Source organism: Acipenser ruthenus, chromosome 3 (genome assembly GCF_902713425.1).
Source record: "Acipenser ruthenus chromosome 3, fAciRut3.2 maternal haplotype, whole genome shotgun sequence".
Lineage (NCBI taxonomy): Eukaryota > Metazoa > Chordata > Actinopteri > Acipenseriformes > Acipenseridae > Acipenser > Acipenser ruthenus.
Window position 1 is genome coordinate 63,813,866 of NC_081191.1, and position 20,791 is coordinate 63,834,656.

At 39.9% G+C, this 20,791-nt stretch overlaps 1 protein-coding gene across 2 annotated transcripts in view; it reads right to left on the reverse strand.

Annotated features, from left to right (window-relative positions):
• Positions 1 to 992: 992 nt before the first annotated feature.
• LOC117435692 (elongation of very long chain fatty acids protein 2-like) overlaps positions 993 to 20,791 on the reverse strand; it is a 50,685-nt gene continuing 30,886 nt past the window's right edge. For both annotated transcript variants that reach the window (XM_059014750.1, XM_034059048.3), the window contains 5 exons: positions 16,453 to 16,530; positions 14,948 to 15,119; positions 14,135 to 14,259; positions 7,535 to 7,669; positions 993 to 2,620 (listed from right to left, as the gene is read on the reverse strand). In XM_059014750.1, the coding sequence (XP_058870733.1) occupies positions 2,492 to 2,620; positions 7,535 to 7,669; positions 14,135 to 14,259; positions 14,948 to 15,119; positions 16,453 to 16,530 (639 nt within the window). In that variant the 3' untranslated portion in view covers positions 993 to 2,491. The remainder of the gene's footprint in view (positions 2,621 to 7,534; positions 7,670 to 14,134; positions 14,260 to 14,947; positions 15,120 to 16,452; positions 16,531 to 20,791) is intronic.

Here is a 20,791-nt window from a genome sequence, read left to right on the forward strand (position 1 = left end):
TAAAACATCATTGTCATTTGAACAGAAAACAAGAACGTTAACCGCTTTGGAGTATTTTTTTGTTAATGCTATTTGTCTAAGGACTTTTTTTGTGTAAGTGCAATGCAAACAGGACAGCGAAGTAATAAAAAAAAATGCTGTCCTGTTTCTTTTTTTTTCTCTCCGTACTTGTCCGGTATGCATTGGCTAAAAGGTGAATTTTGTTGTGACCCCTCAATTTCCCAGATTTCCGCAAAATCGTGATTTAGGTAGACCCCTAATCACGAGTCATCTGCAAATTTGATTTAGAAAAAAAAGGCGGCTATCTAAAATGTCTATCTGTAATTTGAGGGCAAATTATGTGTGGTGAGAATGTGGCCAGGTGAAACTGGTTAATTGATTGCCAGTTTAACCTGACCACCTGTATATAAGGGGAATGACTAGTCTTGTGATAAATACAACCTGGGAACTCAAGGTGAGCAAATCCCTGTGAGCTTTACCGTTAGACACAGTGGTAGTTGTCTGCTTGGGTGTGTATGTGTTGCAGCTCCTGACAAAGCCATAAAGGGACAAACGTTCGATTTATATTTTGTAAATTTTTAGTGTTATTTTAAAATACATATTTCCTTTGTGTGACTCTTGTTTGCCTTCCTTACCACTGGCTGTCACACAAAGTTCAACTGATTTTAGTTTTTTATGTTCCCAATAAAGGGCACAGATATTGTTTTTTTTCTATTTCATTCTTTAATCTCTATTTCTTTCTTTTATGTCGCTGACCATCTCAGGCTGTAGTTTTTGGATCCATGTAAAACAGTGAATTAAGAAAAACATTAAGCACCTTTATCATGGTATACAAGTTTTAAGACAGTTATTTTTACTGGTAGGATAGTTTACGTTTTATTACAGTAGAACCTGTCATAACTGATCCTGTAACATATGATCCCCTCTATTAACTGATGGACCTCTGGCATGTTATTTACACGTGTTGCTACCAACTGAACGGCAATAATGGAAACTGATCAATGGACATTTTATTATGGATCTAAAACAGTACATTCAGCTTGTAGCAGGATAGAATGGATTCCGTTGCAGATACAAAACAAAATACAATGAGATATATTTGTACATATCCAATGGACCCTGGAACCAATTCAATTGGATATGACAGGTTCTGCTGTATTTTGTTTAACAAATCTATGTATTTTGCCTTCACATGATAACTCAGGCCTGTCTGGACACTGACCAAAGATTATGATTTATCAGATTCGTTTTATTGTGATTTTATGCAACTTCTGTTTCACTTGATTTGAATTTGAGCTTACTGTAGAGTTTTTTCTTTTTTTTTTTTTTTTTATTGTACAGGACTCCCAAGAGCAGGCCAACAGTTTTCATTGTCAAACACAAGTAGTAAGAAAACAAAATAAAACACTAAATACAAAATTAGGTACAAACTGTTATAATGTATATAAAACTCAAAATACAAGTTGTTAATCTTCATTTGAATCAGAGACTGGTTTGCATTCAAGCACCTTTTGATGCTGATATTCAGTGGATCAAAAGTCATATGCCCAGTTCAATGATACAGCACAGGGAAGCGTCTCCAAGGAAACTGGACAGGTAGCAACAGTGAAGAGGATGTGGCTGCAAAATGTGCTTCATAAGTTCTACTTAATTAATTAATTAATTAATTTTTTCAACAGTGGTTTGCATCCTTGGGATGAACTTACACAGGCATTGACATCTTGAGGAATTAATTTGTAGGCTATTTAAATTAAATCTCCAGGAGGATAACCCATTGAGATCTACATCTCTTTTCCAAGAAGTCCTAGAAAGCAGCAGCACACAGTTGCACTCAGTTACAGTACAAGTACAAATAATTAATATTGTACAGTGTGAAATTACACCTATAAATACTTAACTAATTACAACTGGGAATTAGCAGTTAATGTATTCCATGTTTAAATCTGTAGGAAAAATGATAAAACTCTTAAGCAATGGGGAGTCCTAAAAGCTCTACTTCTGTAACATTTTCAGCTAGAGCGTGAAACCTGTCTGTAAAACTCAATCTCGTTCCAACTGGAGCTGCTTTCGTTCACATCACAGTCTGCCACATCACCTTTACTGGTGTACATGTTAAATATATTCACAGCCTTCATGTTCAGCCGAAATAGATTGTTCTGCACTTGGAGATTTAAAACCTGCCTCATGTCCTTGGACACTCATTAGGGAACTGCTTACAAGAGTTGGAGAGATAACAATCCCAGATCAATTCAATCCCAGTGGAAGATGAAAACGTAGCTTAATGTTCAGCTGGGGGACAGTTGGGGTTAATTATGGTTGTTTGGCGTTATTAAAGTTTTATTCATAAACTCTTAAGAGTTTCTAGGTCAATCTGCTTTGCAAATGATACTATGGTATTAACCCTCTTATGGATAACAGTGTCAGCTACACCCTCTAGTCTATTGTTGCTACCTGACAAGTTCTTTTTGCTGCATTCTAGATATAACTAATTCTATTGAGCTTTTTGTTTTGAGGTTGAGCCATTAGTTGCTGCTGTATATCCGTTGTGATAGCCATTCTTGATGTCCTTAATGTCAGCTGTGATCCATCCATCTTCTTTTGAAAGCTTCTTCTTGTATGTCTGTAAGGCAATCAAAATACTTGAGTATGTACTGTACTAATATACAAACTTTGATTTAACAAAGACCTCTATTATGCAAACCGTACTGGACATCGCCATCCCTTCATCATCTGTTATTTACTGTACTGTACATATAGTCACCTGCAAAATGGTTGGCACCCTTGATAAAGATGAGCAAAAAAGACTGTATAAATTAAATAATACCAGTACTGAGCTATATTGTAATTTTCCAACATGTGGAATATATTTGACTTTATTAATGATTCAATGGAATCAACCAAAATTGCACATTTCTGAAATTATAAATTTATTTCCAAAAAAAGATGAAGTGTGCACCCTTGTTTTCATTACTTTGTGCACCCTCCCCTTTCAAGGATAACAACACTGAGTCTTTTTCTATAATGTTTAATGAGATTTGAGAAAGCATTGGGAGGGATCAGACCATTCCTCCATACAGAATCTTTCCAGATCCTTGATATCCTTCGGTCTGCGCTTATGGACTGCCCTCTTCAATTGAAACCACAGGTTTTCAATGGGGTTCAAGTCCAGAGACTGAGATGGCCTTTGCAAAATGTTGGTTTTGTGGTCAACTAACCATTTCTTTGTGGATTTTGATGTGTGCTTGGGGTCTTGCTGGAAGATCTACTTGCGGCCAAGTTTCAGCCTCCTGGCAGAGACAACCAGGTTTTTGGCTAAAATGTCCTAGTACTGGGTAGAGTTCATGATGCTGTTGACCTTAACAAGGGCCCCAGGACCAGTGGAAGCAAAACAGCCCCATAACATCAAAGATCCACCATCATATTCTACAGTAGGTATGAGGTTCTTTTCTGCACACGCATCCTTCTTTTGACGCCAAACCCACCGCTGGTGTGCGTGGCCAAAGAGCTCTATTTTCGTCTCATCTGACCACAGCACCCGGTTCCAATCAAAGTGCCAATGCCGTTTAGCAAACTCCAGGCGCTTACGTTTGTTGGTTGCTCTCAATAAAGGCTTTCTTTTCTGGCAACCCTTCCTAATAGCCTATTGGCATGGCGGTGGCGTCTAATTGTAGATTTGGAGACTTGGTGCCCCCAAGATGCAACCAAGTTCTGTAATTCTCCAACTGTGGCCCTTGGATTTCCCTTTGCCTCCCGAACCATCTGCCTCACTGTGCGTGGGGGCAAGATAGACTTGCGTCCTCTACCAGGCAAGTTTACCACTGTTCCAGTGGTTTTGAACTTCTTAATTATTGCCCTAATAGTGGTAAGTGGTATATTTATTTTTTTAGTTATTGTTTTGTACCCATTGCCTGATTTATTAAGGTCAACAACCATTTGTCTCTTTTCATTTGTGAGTTCTTTGCCTTTCCCCATGGTGATGGATGACAAATTGATTTCATATGCGTGTTACCTCATTTTTATACCCCAGTGAAACAGGAAGCCATGGAAGGCCACAATACAGTTCCTTAAAACTGAGATGAACTTAAAGAAGTAGAATGTTAATGCAGATTTAATTTTGTTTGATTTTATTTATAAGAATCTTTAGGGGTGCCAAAAATTCTGATACCTATCTTTTTGAGAACATTTTTTATTTCTGTTAATAAACATTTTCTCTGAGCAATTGTATTAGAATGAAAGAATATGGTTTTCCCATATATTTGAGCATAAAATATAGCTCATTACCTGTGTTTATTTTATACAGTATTTTTTGCTCATCTTTATCAAGGGTGCCAATAATTTTGGAGGTGACTGTGTGTGTGTATGTGTGTATAGTATTCCTAGAGGTGTTTGGCATAGATTGAAGCCAAGTGCTGTTAAACATTAGGAGTGTGGAAGGTGATTTTAAATAAGTGATTTGTTCAGAGAACTGAGAGAAATGTGTGCATAGCAAAACAACCCTTATCTTGTCTTAGTTTTATGTTTTTGAAAATATCCCAAATGCATGTAATAAAAAAACAGTAAGAAACATATACAATAACGATATTAAAGCAATTTAACCAACAAAATGAAAGGTATCATACGATCTATTCTTTTTGTGAATTTTCTAGCAAACCAAAAGACCTTGGTTCTCCAAGCACTAATTAATATACACTAGTTGCATAAGCCAGGGTTTCCCAATCCTGGTCCTGGGGAACCCCTGTGTCTGCTGGTTTTCATTTCAACTGAGTTCTCCATTACTTAATTGAATCCTTAATTGAACTATTCATTAGCTTAATTAGACCATTTTAAATTGTTTTCATCTTTTAAACGGTTGGAGATTTCAAATTAATTATACAATTATATAAGTAAGGGGCTATTCACACTATAGTTTATTCGCTGTGTTTTCTATGGTAAAAAATCGAACCTATGGAATTGAATACTACCTTTCACACTTGAGCGTAATCGCTGCGAAAAAAAAAGCGAAATTCGCTGCGAAAAAAAAATCTACACATGCAGCGATCACTACCTTGTCCTGCTAAATTTATATAAACTGAATGTGGATTCACCCTAAAATAACGAGCAAAGGGAGTACCCTAGGGGAGTACAACCGGCTTCTGTAAGAGGTGGAAATATACTGTATATATTTATATAATCTCAGCAGTGTTTTTTTAATAAACAATACAGTAAATGCAGGTAGATGGTACTGTCAATGCAGATGTAACGTCAGATAGCACAGACCGAGTGTTTTACATTTTTGGGGAAAAAATACACATATACTAACATATATGATTGCCATAAAACTATCTGACAGTTTAATTTGCTGTAAATACAATACCACTTACCTGTACGCTACTGGATATAATTAGATACGTAATGTGTTTTGTAGTTCAGTCTATATTTAATAATGGTTCAGTATATCATGAATTCACTTTCTAGAAGCTACACCCAGACATTTAACGAAAACCTGTAGTCAAAACAGTGTTTATTTTAATATACCAATAGTGCTTACTTTCTGATCTCCTGATTATTTTACCATCATTTCTGTTTGTATTGTTTATCGAGATATTTCTTGTGCTGCTTACAGAGATGCCAACTTCTGAAAGGAGAAAATAGTAGCATGTGGCTGCTAGCCCCTAGAAATTAAAAAGTTATTAGGCTCTGGCAAGCCAATGACCTCCTTTTTGCTGTTCAATCTATAATTTTGGTAATTGTAAACCCACAGCATTTAGAAACTCCAATAAAAATACTTCAACACTGATTTATTTTTCTTATTTTGAAATTCTATTTAATCTGGATTTAAATATTAGTAATGAAAAGTGTTTTAGGATCTCGTAAGTGTTATCAAACCTGGCCTGAAATATTCAACCTCAAAACTTCATAAAAATAACTATCAAAATAACACCAAGAAAGATTTAACAATGTTTTTCATTTACATTTTTACTACTCTGCAACTGTGTAGTATTCAATAATTAATTATTTAATGCGACTCAATTTCTTTTAATGAATAACCATTCTGTGGTAAATTCCTCTCTATTTCTACAAGCCAACTTCAATCTTTTAGATGGAGGAGAGTGACATTTTTTGTGTGATACCTATTTTAATAACTGATAAGTAAGGCTGGGATTTTGTCACGGAAATGTGTACTAAAAATCATGGCGCAGTCACAGTAAATTTGTTCAAAATCACGGAGGAAAGGGAACATGGTGTGTGAAGGTTCACGGGGATGAAAATTTTTAATTTTTTTTTTTAATACAATATACAGTACCTACATAAAATTAGTCTGCCTGTAGAAGTAGGAAAAATGGAAAATTAATCTAAATATCTATTTATATATTATGGTTTTCACATCAGGTTCAAGTTTTAATCCTGAAGTAGTGGTTAGGGAGCTGGACTCTTGACCGGAGGGTCGTGGGTTCAACCCCCAGGTGGGGGACACTGCTGCTGTACCCTTGAGCAAGGTACTTTACCTAGATTGCTCCAGTAAAAACCCATCTGTATAAATGGATAATTGTATGTAAAAATAATGTGATATCTTGTAACAATTATAAGTTGCCCTGGATAAGGGCATCTGCTAATAAATAAATAATAACTATAAACAAAAATGTTCATTTTATATAACATTTGGTGGGGTTTCTACAGGACAGCAAACAAAAACTGTAGGTTTTACATACCTTTAAAAAAAAAAAAAAATAACGTTTGAAGTTCAAAAAGACTATCTCTGTGTGCATCTGTTGCTTCTGCTGTGGTACAGTTTGCAGTTACTTTACATGTTGGTTTGTTTACATATTATTCTGATACAACATGTTGTACATTTGAGGCCTTTCTGGAGTGCTGGTCATCCCGAAGTACATTTGTATGCAGAAAATGATTAAGCTGGGAATCTCGTTTCCATTTTTTTCCAGAACTGGTAAACGTCGCATTTCATTTCACTGACAATTTCGTAGTAAGCAGGGTATTCACACTGTGCTACACAGTTATCTTCAGTAGAAAGGCCTCAAACACTTATTTCGCAGCTATGCTGAGATACTTTGCTTGATTTGGGCCAAAGACCTGACAAGCATAAAAACGCTGTCAACAGACCGATCCCGGCTATCAATCAAATCCTAGTGTTTAGCCAATGGCATCAGCCCCTTGTATCACGTGACGCATATAATCAGATGTTTCCCAACCTTGCCTGTGATATTTGACGTGCAAGTCTTGATACAAAAATACAAATGAAATGTCGGAGGAGCTGAGAACAATTAAAAAGCTCTAATTACGCACATTATTAGTTCAATTAAGGGTTTGATTAAGTAATTGAGAACTCAGTTGGAAAGAAAACCATCAGACACAGGATTGGGAAAGCCTGGCATAAGGTACTTCAATTTTAAACTGCAGCCATTTTAGGTGTTTTTTTCAAGGCCCACTAGAGGGCAATATAACAAGATCATTTAAACAGACCACAACATGTTAACGTGGCCATTTCTATACCTTTCTACAGTATTCAGAGTTTTGTATTAACAAAAAAAAAACATACCTGTACATAAAAGTTAAGAAACAGGATAACCAAAGTGGCCATGTAAGAAGACTGGAACATCAAGCAGCCCATGGGGAATCCACAAGGGACAACAGCAGCACTGAGTGTGTGTGTTATAGTGAGCAGGAACTGAATCTAGAAAAGAGACACAGGTCCGGCACACATGATATGAGTGACTTTAATGAATCGAAAACAATACACAGGGGTTGTACATAAAAATGAAAACCCTGTAATAGTTAGCCCACCCCTTTGTGTAAATGCTGATGGACTAATTGTTTTTGAAAATGACACCTCTGACATGTATTCTGTAATACGAGATTAATCTCTCTGTTGTACAGATGAAAGAGTAGACTGTTCCAGGGCTTATTATGGGGTCTTACAGCAGATACTTCCATATCTAAGTTTAATATTTCCACTATCTGTATTACTGACTTAGTTTCTTTTCATTATGACTTTCTTGAGTATTTACAGTTATGGACTGGACAAAATGGGCTATGCTGGACGTTAGGTTCTTATCATAACCCTGGTTCCCTGAAATAGAAATGTAACCATTACTGCATGGGTGTTTACCTCCTAAAAACCCTGAACCTGAATACTCTATACCACAGCTGCTCAGATATCCGCATCATTTTTCCTTTAAGCCTGCTGCAATAATGGACGTAGCGAATTTGAATGTTAATGGTTACATTTCTATATCAGGTATGAAATGTAACTATTACCACATGGGTCAGTATACCCGAGCTGTCGCAAGGGCATGATTGCTGCACAACCAGAGTGCTACAAGGCTAAGCTGAGGCTGCCTTAGGCATTACCATTCAGAACCCAAGGGCTAACAAATCAAGGAAGAAACTCGCCTCTATCCCTGTATTGTAAGGGCAGACTGAGAAGCCACCCTTTACACTTTAGTTCCAAAACCAGGGTTTTGAGGATCCACGACATTAAGTCTGTATAACCTAGTAAATGTATGGGGAGTAGCCCACACCGCTGCATTGAACATGTCCTTGACAGATGCACCCTGAAATAAAGCCACAAAGTTGCCATGCCCCTGGTAGAATGGGCAGTGAGCTTTTCTGGAGGGGACAAGTTGGCTCACTCAGGCAGTCCTGACTGTGTCTGCTTTCCATTTGGACAGCCTCTGCTTAGACAGGACTTGTCCATGGGACTTGGCCTCATAGCAGACAAAAAATAGGACTGCCTTTAACTTTTCGTCCTGTCAACATGACATGCCAGGGACCGCACTGGACACAGCATATGGAGCTGCCGCTCCCTGTCAGACTGGAAAGGAGGTGGCTGGAAAGCCTCCAGTTCCACAGACTGGTTGACATTAAAATTGTCTTTGACAAAAAAAGCAGGATTGGTACAGAGCGTAACCTTTGTTCTGGCTTCTGCAAAAATTAAGCAGGCTTTCGCAATTGTCTGAAGGATGCACCATTTCTCCACTGGCGTTTACCATGGCAATGGAAGTAATCATTAGGGCATCAAAATGGGTAGTAGGAGGAGAGCACTTGGCTTCTGGAATGCGACTACCGCCAATTTGAGCATACATGGATGACTTGACAACCATGACTACAACAGTAGCCTGCACTAATCGGTTATTGGGCAAATTAACCAATAACGAATGCAATTCAAGAACACTAAATCAAGGAGCATCTCTATAATTAAAGGCAAAGTAGTAGATAAAACATTCTTCATTAATGGTGAGGCAATACCAACAGTGTCTGAGAAGCCAGTGAAGAGTCTTGGGAGATGGTACGACGGGGATCTAAAGGACACAGTTCGTGTGGGAGAAGTTAGACAACAAGCAGTGGAAGGGTTGAAGAGCATAGACAGCTGCGCTCTACCAGGCAAACTAAAACTCTGGTGCTTTCAGTTTGGTCTACTGCCGAGGTTGCTGTGGCCACTGACTATGTACGAGGTTTCTTTGACAACAGTAGAGAAGCTGGAAGCTTTAATCAGTTCATACATCAGGAAATGGCTGGGAGTTCCACGCTGCCTCAGCAGAGTGGGACTTTATGGTAAAGGAATACTGCAGCTACCAGTCTCCGCTCTAACCGAGGAGTTTAAGTGCGCCAAGGTCAGACTGGAAATGACATTAGTAGAGTCACGCGACAAAAAAGGGAGGCAGCACCTGTGTTGAAAACTGGAAGAAAGTGGGTGGCAAAGAAAGCCGTGGAAGATGCAAAGGCTGCCCTTCGAATTGGTGATATCATGGGGCAAGTTCAGCATGGAAGAGGGGGTCTTGGTCTCAGTTCAGCTCCTCCTACATGGCACAAGGCAGCCCCAGCTCAAAGGAGGAAGCTGGTAGTCAACGAGGTGCAAAAGCAGGAGGAGAGGATGAGGTGTATAAAGGCCATTTCCCAGGCCAAGCAGGGAGAATGGATGAGATGGGAGAGTGTGGAACAACACAAGATTGGCTGGCAAGACCTATGGTCAATGGAACAGAGCAGGATCAGCTTCCTCATCAGGTCAACATATGATGTTCTCCCATCACCACAGAACCTAAACCTCTGGGTAGGAGAGGATCCCTCATGTCCTTTGTGTTCATCACCTACAACATTAAGGCACATTTTGACAGGATGTAAGGTGGCTGTTAGCCAAGGACCAGGTGCTGCGATGTTTGGCCTTAGCATTGGAAGACAAGCGTAACATGACCAATAAGTTGCCACCAGTTCCATCAAAACATTACACACAAAAGACAACATTCCTCCGCCCAGGAGAGCAACCACCAAGAAAAGGTGTGAAAACCAATCCTCGCCCAGGACAACTGGAAGCTGCTAGAGACTGGAAAATGCTGGCAGATGTTGGTCAACGCCTTATTTTTCCACCTGAGATTGCCACCACTAACCTTCGACCAGATATTGTCTTGTGGTCTGGATCAGCACGCCTTGTTCACCTGGTAGAGTTAACAGTGCCATGGGAGGATGCTGTAGATGAGGCGTATGAGAGGAAGAAACTGCGGTATGCTCAACTAGCCACTGAAGCGGAACAGCGAGGATGGAGAGTCCGGGTTTACCCAGTGGAAGTGGGTTGTCGAGGATTTGTGGCACACTCTACAACCCGGTTTCTCAGAGACGTCGGATTCAGTGGCCAAGAGTTGTGTCGCACAGTGAAGAACTTATCTGAAGCAGCAGAGAGGAGCAGCAACTGGCTGTGGTTGAGACGGAAAGATTCTGGCTGGGGATCTCAAGCACAATAGAAAGAAAGAAACGCTGATGTACAGGTAAGTAAGCTGGGCTGAGTTGAGTGGGGGACGGAGGGGGGTGATGCTGGGACGCCAGAATCACTGTCGAGCCCTCTTGAGGTGTCGTGGGCTAGTCGACGAAACACTGAGGATGGAAGGTGCCCACTTGAAGACCCCAGAGATGTACCCTATTTAGCTCAATCCAGACGGTTGTCATGCTGATGCGCTGGGGAGGCCGCACTATGGTTGATCCCCGGAGCCAGCATCGCAGCCGTTGTGTGTGCTGATGAGCCAGGGAGGCAAAATAAGCTGATCCCTGGAGCCAGCTTTACACTTCAGCCATTAACACCAGACAGAAGGATATCTAAATCATCATATGGAAGGAAACGTAAATGGATAGAGACACATATGGATCACATTAGTTTACTGTAAAGCTACGTCTTAGTTGGTGCTTATCTTGGCGAGAGCCGAGTTCAAATCAGCATGAAGTTTTAACATCTACTCTCGTGTAATGGAAATCATCAATCTTAATCAAATCATCTGGGAATGCATGGACGCTGCTCTGGCATTTTGCAGGGTGTCAATAACCCTGTTGGGCAGACCCAGATGGCTCAAATGCAGGGGCTTGGGCAGACTCCATGGCTGGTCACTCAGGAGCTGCATCAGGGCTGAAAGCCAGAGCCTCCTGGGCCAATAAGGGGCTACTAAGAGCACTTTGGCCTGGTCCAGCCTGATTTTCTCCAAACACAGCGGGAGCATGGCGAGCGGTGGGGAGGCATATAATAGTTGCCACTGGTGTGCCAAGTCATCTATCGTCAGCGGGTCCTGGTTATGGAGAACCAGATGAGAAAGTGGGTCGATTCCTGGGACGCAAAGAGATCTATCTCTATTCTCCCGAATCTCTCCCAAATGAGGCTTGCCACCTTGGGGTGAAGCCACTCTGAGGTGCTGGGAACTCCCCCTGTGAGGAGGTCCGTCACCCAGTTTGTCACCCCGGGCAGGTATACTGCCCTCAGTGAGAGGCGGTTCTCGTGTGCTTAGAGCAAAAGCTTGCGGGCCACGCGATGGAGATGGGAGACCTGAGGCCGCCTTGGTGGTGTATGTATGCCACCACTGTTGTGTTGTCCGTACGAACAAGCACATGGCTCCATTGAACCTCCTGCAAAAAAATATGCAAGACCAGGTAAACTGCCTGCAGCTCCAAAACATTTATGCAGAGACCCTACCAAGGGGGGGGTTCCGCACCCTCTGCACCCCCTTGCCATTCCACACAGCGCCCCAGCCCAGGCTGGACACATCCATGGTGACGACCTGGTAACACTACCCAGCGCTATGCCGAGGCATAAATGGGCTGGCTGTTTCCACCAAGAGAGTGCCTATAGACAGTGGCAAGACAACCCTGCTGTTGAACCAGGCCTGCAGGGTGCATGCGCAGGAGACCCAAAGGTAGGGTCTGAGAAGCTTCTGCCATCCAGCTTCTTCCATGCGCAAACGCACTGGCTGAATAGGCACGCTTGAGGATCACCTGCGAGACCTGGCACTGTTCTCCACAGCGTCCTTGGACAAGAGTGCTTATCTACATTGTGCACCCTATATAGTGTCCATAGACCGGGAAACAGCAGGACCTGTAACCGGGTGACCCCAGGACGTCTGGATCTCAAAAAGAAAATGGGGGTACTGGGGGGACACAGGAGAGGTGGTAGGCTCGTCATCAAAGATGGATTGCCCTGTCTGTGCTGTAGGCCAGGGCACTTGCAAGACTGCAGTGGCCCTCTTGATCAGTGGCAGAAGCTCTGCCGACAGGGAGACCTTAACCGCAGGGGATGTGCTGTCTGACTCCACGTCCTCAGACGGGAATGCCAGCTCCTGTTCGCCCACCTCCTCAGAGGCAGCAAGGGAAAGCATGTCATCCTGCTGCCAATCTACGCTCGTAACCCCCTGGGACCTCAAGAGGTCAGGCGGAGTGAACGTTCACACAGTAACTCTGAGAGCACCGTTCCTTGGTGGGAAACTGCTGCCCAGAGCTTTTTCAACTTTTCTTCTTCCTTGGGGAAGACCGTGAACAGAGCCATGGGGTGAGGACGCAGCTACCTCTCTACCAGAGGGTGATGGGGAAGAGTGCTGTGCAGGAGTGAGAGACGCAGAGCGCGCTGTAGAGCTGCGGGAGACATTTCTCCAGTGTGTGCTTGGAGAAATGAGCACAAAACTCGCAGAAACTGTGGTTCACCAGTGCCTCCTTTGCATGCTCTGGCCCCAGGCAGGAAAAGTATCTGCCGTGCCTGTCCTCAACAGGCAGGATAAAACCCAGGCATTATGCAAGTAGCAATGCAGTGTACAGTAACAATGTACCGGTGCTGCTTCAGTCTGTTTGAAGACAGAAACAAGGCTGTTCAAGACCAGGACAAGACCGGACAGGAGATGTAAGCACCGGTTGGTAGTGGGTCGGAACGGGGATGATACCGGCTTGGTTCGGTACTGGTTCAGTGACTGTAGTATCGGGTTGGTATGGTGCGGTACAGTACCGGGTCAAAACCAGTGCGGTACCGATGCAGTGACCTCGGTACCGGTACGGGTCCACTGGTTCGCAGTTACCGTGGGTAGCACTGTTCAGGGATGCCCACCAGTGAAAGCTACTGGCAAAATCACTGTCAGTACTGACATGAGACTGAGGGAAGCCTACTTGTTAGAATGAACTAACAGCCCTTGTAATGGTGATGCAAAAAGCTGTCACCAAAATGGTATCAAGATACTGTGGTAGAGATTGCATGCAATCACAACCGAAGCAGCCTGCAACGGGGCATAACAAACAACAGGCTGTAGTGCACAAATACGCATAGTTAGTAAAACTAACACAGCGATTATTTTTAATATCACGTTTAATTTGTGTAAAAACACAAATGTGAAAAATCTACAGCACAAAAAGTAAGAAGTACTTATCTGAATAGTTTCTCCTGTCAGGTCAGTTTTTGAAAGGAAAAATGGCACTGAGATCTCTCTGGGGTGGGCATGGCTGCATCACAGGCTCGGCTGAGCAGCTTTGTTATATATTATTTAGGTTTCGGGTCTCTGGGAGGTAAATACCCATTCAGTAATGGTTACATTTCATACTTGAAAGGGAACAGACTTTGCTGCAGATTTACACCACAACTTCCATGAAGGATTTAGAGATTGTAATCATTAAGGAATAGTCATGTATCCCTCCAGAACAATTGAAACACAGACTCGTGACGTCAAATCTGTGCTATCCTGGCTGGCCATAGTGGTCCTAAGACCCCTATAGACAGTGTCAAGGCAGCTGTTTTTCAATTGTCAAACTGGTTAAAGGTGCTTTATTATTTTGTCTTGTAGCTAATTATAAAAGCATGTAAAACTATACTGTATATGAATGATTTAAAAAAAATGTAAAATAAATACACTACCAGTTGAGCCTGAGTAAGATATTTCTTCCACCAGAGGTATTTGTGCATTGAAGGAATGGTAGATAGCCCATAGTAGGAGTACATTAATACATGGATAAAACTGTTCAGGGTAGGACCAAAGAAACCTACAAGAAACAGGCAAGCACATGGTTAATTAAGAGCTCATTGACTTTATATCCTATCTCTATTTTAATAATCTTAACCTCACAGATCAGATTGATTCTGAGTTCAGTGACAATTAACCCCTAATATAAGTTTACTGGGGCATGTATGGTAAAAATCATACCGGTAGCTGAATAAGTCATGCATAGTAAAATCATAGTGAAAGCACAGACAAAGGGCTATTCGTTGATAACTATGGTTAATACACATAGTTAACCATTATGAAGGACAGTAAATTCTTAGTATATCGTTAAACTTTCTTATTGTAAAGTACATTTAGAAAAAATCAGTAATATGAATGACTATAACACAATTGTTTAGTCATTCTGCTAGGGCAAACCCATATCCTTTACTATTGCCTTCTGTTCTAGAATTAAGAAGATTTAACACTGCCACTGATAAGATAATTTAATAGGGTCTTTTGACCTATGAAAATCAAACAGCTAGCAATGCGTACAAGACTCTTTAGGGTACCAGGGAGCTCCTCATATGACTCACATAGAACTTGTTGACTAAAACTTGCAGTTGTGTTTTTACATAAGAGCAGGTGTAACAGACCTGTGTAAATATAACTGTAGACTATTGTTTTATACGTTTTTATTATCTATGACTCGTTTATTCGTTTATTATCTATGACTCATTTTTACTTACTTTGTCCACAGGGTATCCAGTTGAGAACACACCACCAGATGTTGAACATTGATGCATGGTGATACACGTGAAGGAAAGTAATCTGATTGTTCTTCTTCCGTAAAACAAAGAATATGGTGTCCAAGAACTCAATCAGCTTGGAGAAGTAGTACCACCACAACACCTTAGCAACCTGTTATGGTAAGTTGATAAAAGGCAAGAACAATGTATTGTTTTAGTAAACCTAAGCTGTGAAAAATCCCTTTTCATCTCAACACAGATCACTAATAGATATGATATTATTATGGTGACAGAATGTAAAAATTAAGTACCTGAATTTATTCTCATACGAGTTGTGTAAATAGAGGATATGCCACGGCCTAACTGAAAATATCACATTTTGGTGGCTCCGCTTTGCTCCGACACTCGTGAAGGTGACGAGACCAATACTAACTCAGAAAATAAATTTGATATTTTCAGTTGTAGCCTGAAGCTACCAGAACACACATGGTATTCTGAGCAAACCATTCAGTAGCAACAAAAACTAGTGCTGTCTAAACTCACAAAAAAAAAAAAACACTTTAATTTATATTTTTTTTAACTTATCCATTTTCTAATAGAAATAAAACTGTCATAAGAGGGCTTTACTGTCTAGTAAGGGCCTTCTCATTATGTTAAATGCCATTGGCTTCGGCTCGGGACATTTAACAGCACGAGTCGGGCCTTACCAGATGGTAAAGCCTTCTTCTTCAGGTTCTATTGCTTTAAAAGTTCCCCCTTAAACTATAAACCTAAAGAACTAATATAGATGTATAGCAGCAGCAGAATCATGGACTATACCATTTTATGAGAACATTTTAGTCGGTTTGTTCAGATCCTATTTTAGGTTTGGTTGTACCTTTTACATATGTCTTTGCAGAACCCAGTTGGCACTCATTACCTTACCAAAGGTAACATTAGATCGCGATTAGTACTAATTGGGGCTGTCCCATCTGTCGATAGTGTTATAGGGCAGGCTGTATGGTTTCCTGTTTTCTTTTTCTTTTACATTGTCTGTCAGGTTTTTAGCGGCGTGTTGCTGTTTTGAAAAGGGAGCTCGGCAGAAAGGTCCGAAGGACACTCTGTAATTACAGTGCAGTTGGATACTGTAATACTCAGGTAAAGTAACCTACTTGGTTAAAACTCTTTTTGTATGTTGTAATATCAAAGTAATCACAATAATGTTGATAGTAGATAGTTTTCACAGTTCTTTTGCTGCTCTGTACTTGCAAACTACATCTTAACAGTACAGTTAGTGAAGTCAAACAAGTGGTATTGCATTGACTGCTTGTTTCTGGTGTCCAAAAATACTGTAACAATGAAAGCAGAATGCAGCATTTTCAGTGTGATATACACGCTGTAAAAACACCAACTGACTTTCTAATCGGCCTGTTTGCATATACATTATAATATATATCAAACTCTGCCCTTATATCACAAAGAACACAGATAGTGTAACAATATGTTGCATTCATTTTGTATCTTACCCTTGTGTCCGCTTCCCCAGCACTGTGGAGATTCTGACACTGCAAATTGTAAGCACCTTCCCATGTTGATGCAATCAGCTGAAACAGAATAACAATCGTATGTATTACAAGATGCCTACACTCTACCCATAATCCATGCACTTTTTCTCGTCATGCACAATACACAAAACATTTGACCACAACATATTTTTTTACATATCTGTAATAGTTATCCTTTTTGCAGAGTAGGGTGCACACACAGCAGCTTTTATTTTCCCTTATGAGCAAATTGCAGGCAGATTGCCCCATCCATAGTAAACGCATTGCATGGGAAATGTGCACCTAGTATTTAGCATTCAATTCCTCTTTTTTCAGTTAGTTATCTTGCATGATACTTGTCCCATTCTGAATAGTGTGCAATCAAGGCGCAATGCTCCAGGCTATACAATGTTATGAACTGAAATGAAGTTTTGTTAGCTCAGGGCAGCAGTGTGGAGTAGTGGTTAGGGCTCTGGACTCTTGTCCAGAGGGTCGTGGGTTCAATCCCCAGTGGCGACACTGCTGCTGTACCCTTGAGCAAGGTACTTTACCTAGATTGCTCCAGTAAAAACCCAACTGTATAAATGGGTAATTGTATGTAAAAAATAACGTGATATCTTGTAACAATTGTAAGTCGTCCTGGATAAGGGTGTCAGCTAAGAAATAAATAATAATAATCAGAGGTCAACTGTATAATATGTTCCAATTATGAATGTATGACACTAATCAACTTAATTGCTTTTAAGCTTTTTGTCAAATACAGTATTGTTTCATTCTAATGTGGTTTTGCTTAATTTGTCCTGGTAGTAAGGACACTGTACACTCCATAAATCCATATTAATCTGCCCTCACACAATGTTCACTCAAGATTGCTTCTACAGTAATCTAACCCATGCAACCGTTACCAAAGTAATAAGACATGAGAATGCTGTTAATCTGTACTGCTTGTAATGGGCCACTATGTCTGTACAGGACAAAACACCTGCATTAGCAGTAATGTGCCAAACTGAATGAGTAATATTCATACAGAGAACAATTTTCAACCGCATTCTTTCTGGTTCTTACCCTTGCTCTAGTATTTGGACAAAAAATTGAGACACAATATGTAGCATTGACGTTGTCTAAATGGGCTGTCCCTTGCATGAGATGCCTGATCAATTTGTTATAGAAATGGAATCACTAAACTGTAATAGATACCAAAAATGAAGAAAAAAATGTAAATTAACTTTTATATTTCTATAAACTGTAAAATGTAGTACTGTATGCAGTTTTGTATTACAAAAGTAATGTATTCTGTTACTGTGTATTAAAATAAACCAAAATGATATACAGCTGAATAAGGCTTATTCTGTAGAAACTGACAAACAATTCAATCTTTTGAACACTTGGGAGATGAGATTCAAACCCATGACTCTTAGGTCTGGAGACAAACATTGTACGAGTTTCGTTAAAGGAGCTCTTCCACTAGCTCAGCTGTGACTCAAACACAGATTAAATGCACTATGATTAAATGACAACACTGCATGACTATTTGACAGTTTACACTGTGACTGATGGCTTTTAGACACTGTGCAACCAGATACAGACTGGCTTAAAGTGTCCACAATTGAACTGTAGAGCATTAATTTGTCAACTTGAATGCTTAGGTTTTCATTCGTACAGAAAGAAAGCAATCCGTTAGAGAAGAAATTCCTTCATAAAAATGAACCACAACAAACCTCAGATGATGGTTGAATACAGAGGTTAAATCTAGGGAAAAAGCATAGGCCACACATAGGTTAATATGGAGGCTGTGCTATTGGCTTACAAAAGCAAAATACAAAAAATACTTGCAGTAGAACCACACATTTAGAAGTACATCAGGAGGACATTCATAAGACTGAAATGTCTAACTGAAACTTGTACTTATAATGATTTAATATATGTATACTGTATTAACTGCGTGTAGCAGGGCGGTAGAAAAGCCCTCACATATAAAAGAGGCCAGGGCAAAGCCCAGCTGTTTAAATGTATTTGTTTATTTTAGCACAGGTGATTATTATTGTATGATTTAAAATGTATTGTTTGGGAACTGGTTATTTTTAGTATTGGTTTGAATGTATTTTGTTTTGGATTTAAAAATACGATGTTTTGTTATTGTGATTTATTATGTATATGAACAGGATGGGGAAGGCAGCGTGGATGGGGAAGCTCCATCATACAAAAACCTCGTGCAGAAGGTGGCCATCTCCCGATTGAATTTATTGATTAATTGTTGCTAATCGGGAGATGGTCACCTGTATAAAAACCTGCAGGAGAGAGAATGAAAGTGAGTGGAGAGTCCAAGAGCGAGAACGAAAAGTAAAAGAAAAATAAATAAGGCTCAGTGAAGGCAACTGCCCAGCCTGACCTTAGGTCTGCTTTATTTTGTGTTCAAGACTTAGTTTTGTTTATCTATTTTATTTTGCTTTGGTGCAGTGTTTTTCTGTTTTGAACCTTTTATTTTATTTGTTGTGTTTAAATAAACATGGCGCCGCAGTACTGCCTTGTGTTTTGTTCCTGCATTCTAGCCTGATGGCAGCCATCCCTGTCACACTTTACATCTTTAACACAAGAAATATTAATAAGAAAACAATAAAAACTATGCCAGGAGAACATCTTTTATGGAAGCCACAAAACCGTTTCCAGGTTCAAGTTTGTGTTTGGTTGACAGATCAGTGTGGTGTTTGTAACTTTCAGGCTCCAGTATTTAGTTTTCCCATCATCCAATGAATCCCATAATATAAAATACAATAAATATAAAACCAGCTTCATCAAAGCTAATACCAACTAGAATGTTTCTTGAACTGGTTTCAAAGGCTTAATGTCCTAAAACCTACTAAGTTGTATTTGTGATGTAACTGCAGCATTCACTGTCCCCAAATGGTAAGCATATACTGTATTATGATTATATTTGACATTAGGCTGCTTTAAAATGGCTATGTAGTCCTTGAAATATATAGTTCTAAATATAGTTCTAATCTTTTGTTTTAGTCATGAGAAACTGCTACACTAGCTGAAGGTCTGTAACATTCTGCTAACTCATGCTATTATGTTAATAAGAACAGAATTCAAACTGGGGGAATAATTTGTGATTGTCTAAGATACGCACATTACCATAATGCAGAAAGAATATAGAAATCAGGAATGCAAAGGTTCCTATCCCACACCCTCATCTGTACTAAAACACAAAGCAGCCTGTGTGGCATGTGGACTTGAATTTCCTCAACAAGGAATCTGATTGTCCTGTTGTTTTGCACTGTTGAGTCAAAACATCATTGGCTGGGTTTCCATACAGCTAACGTAGGAGCATATGCCACACTCTATAGGGAGTGCGTGTCTAAAACATTGTATGACTTTAAAGAGTGGGTAAATCGCCTTCGCACGCTAAAAAGCTGTACAATTTACCAAAAATTCAGTTTTTTTTTTCATGTAAACATGTCTGGAAGTTGTGCATTACACTTACCAGACTTCAGCAGTGAAATCCCGTTTGTGACGTAACCTCGCGCAACTTTCTACTATAACTGAAGGCCTTGCCAAGCAGTCCTTCATTGGCAAGTTCTTTGACCGAATAGGAAAAAAATAAGCATACAACGAGCGGTTTAAAGACCTCTTTATTCAGTGTTTAAGTGGTTTTTTTTTTTTTTCGTGACACCATTTATTCAACATTTCAGATTATTGCCATTTGACTTATAAAAAGTGCTTTATAGTTAAGTTTTATAAGCAAGGTTACAAAAAATACTGAAGCTACTACAAATACAAAAATACCCTTTGCAATAAAAGCATAAATAAATAACATAGCCTTTACGCTTTTTGCTCTGGCCTAGACGATGCTATTCATTGTACACTAGCTTTAAGTAGCATGGGTACCTACGAAGGAAAAGAAAGTCACGTTTGTACCAAAATATGTATTATTAGCGTTGCTGTATATTGCTCCCATCTACCAACAACATCAGGCTTGAGCAAATTCATTGAGCAAGATTTGTTTTAAAAGTACGAAAACATGAAAAAAAAATAATTGGTTCCATGAATTTGTTCAAAAAGACAAATACAGGGCTAAACATCAGCTTGCTGCACAACTTACTACATAACAAAGTCCCAGTGGATTACAACAGTATCTTCTCAGAAATGTGTTGAACTCATATGGACTAATATACTGGATCCTAACAACAAGAACACAACAAATACATAACCACAGAGAGCCTATATATATATATATATAATGGATGCTCTTATTAAGAAAAAAGACACTTTGTAATTACAAATTCAGTTTGCTTAACTTAATTTTAAAGCTGAGGGAACA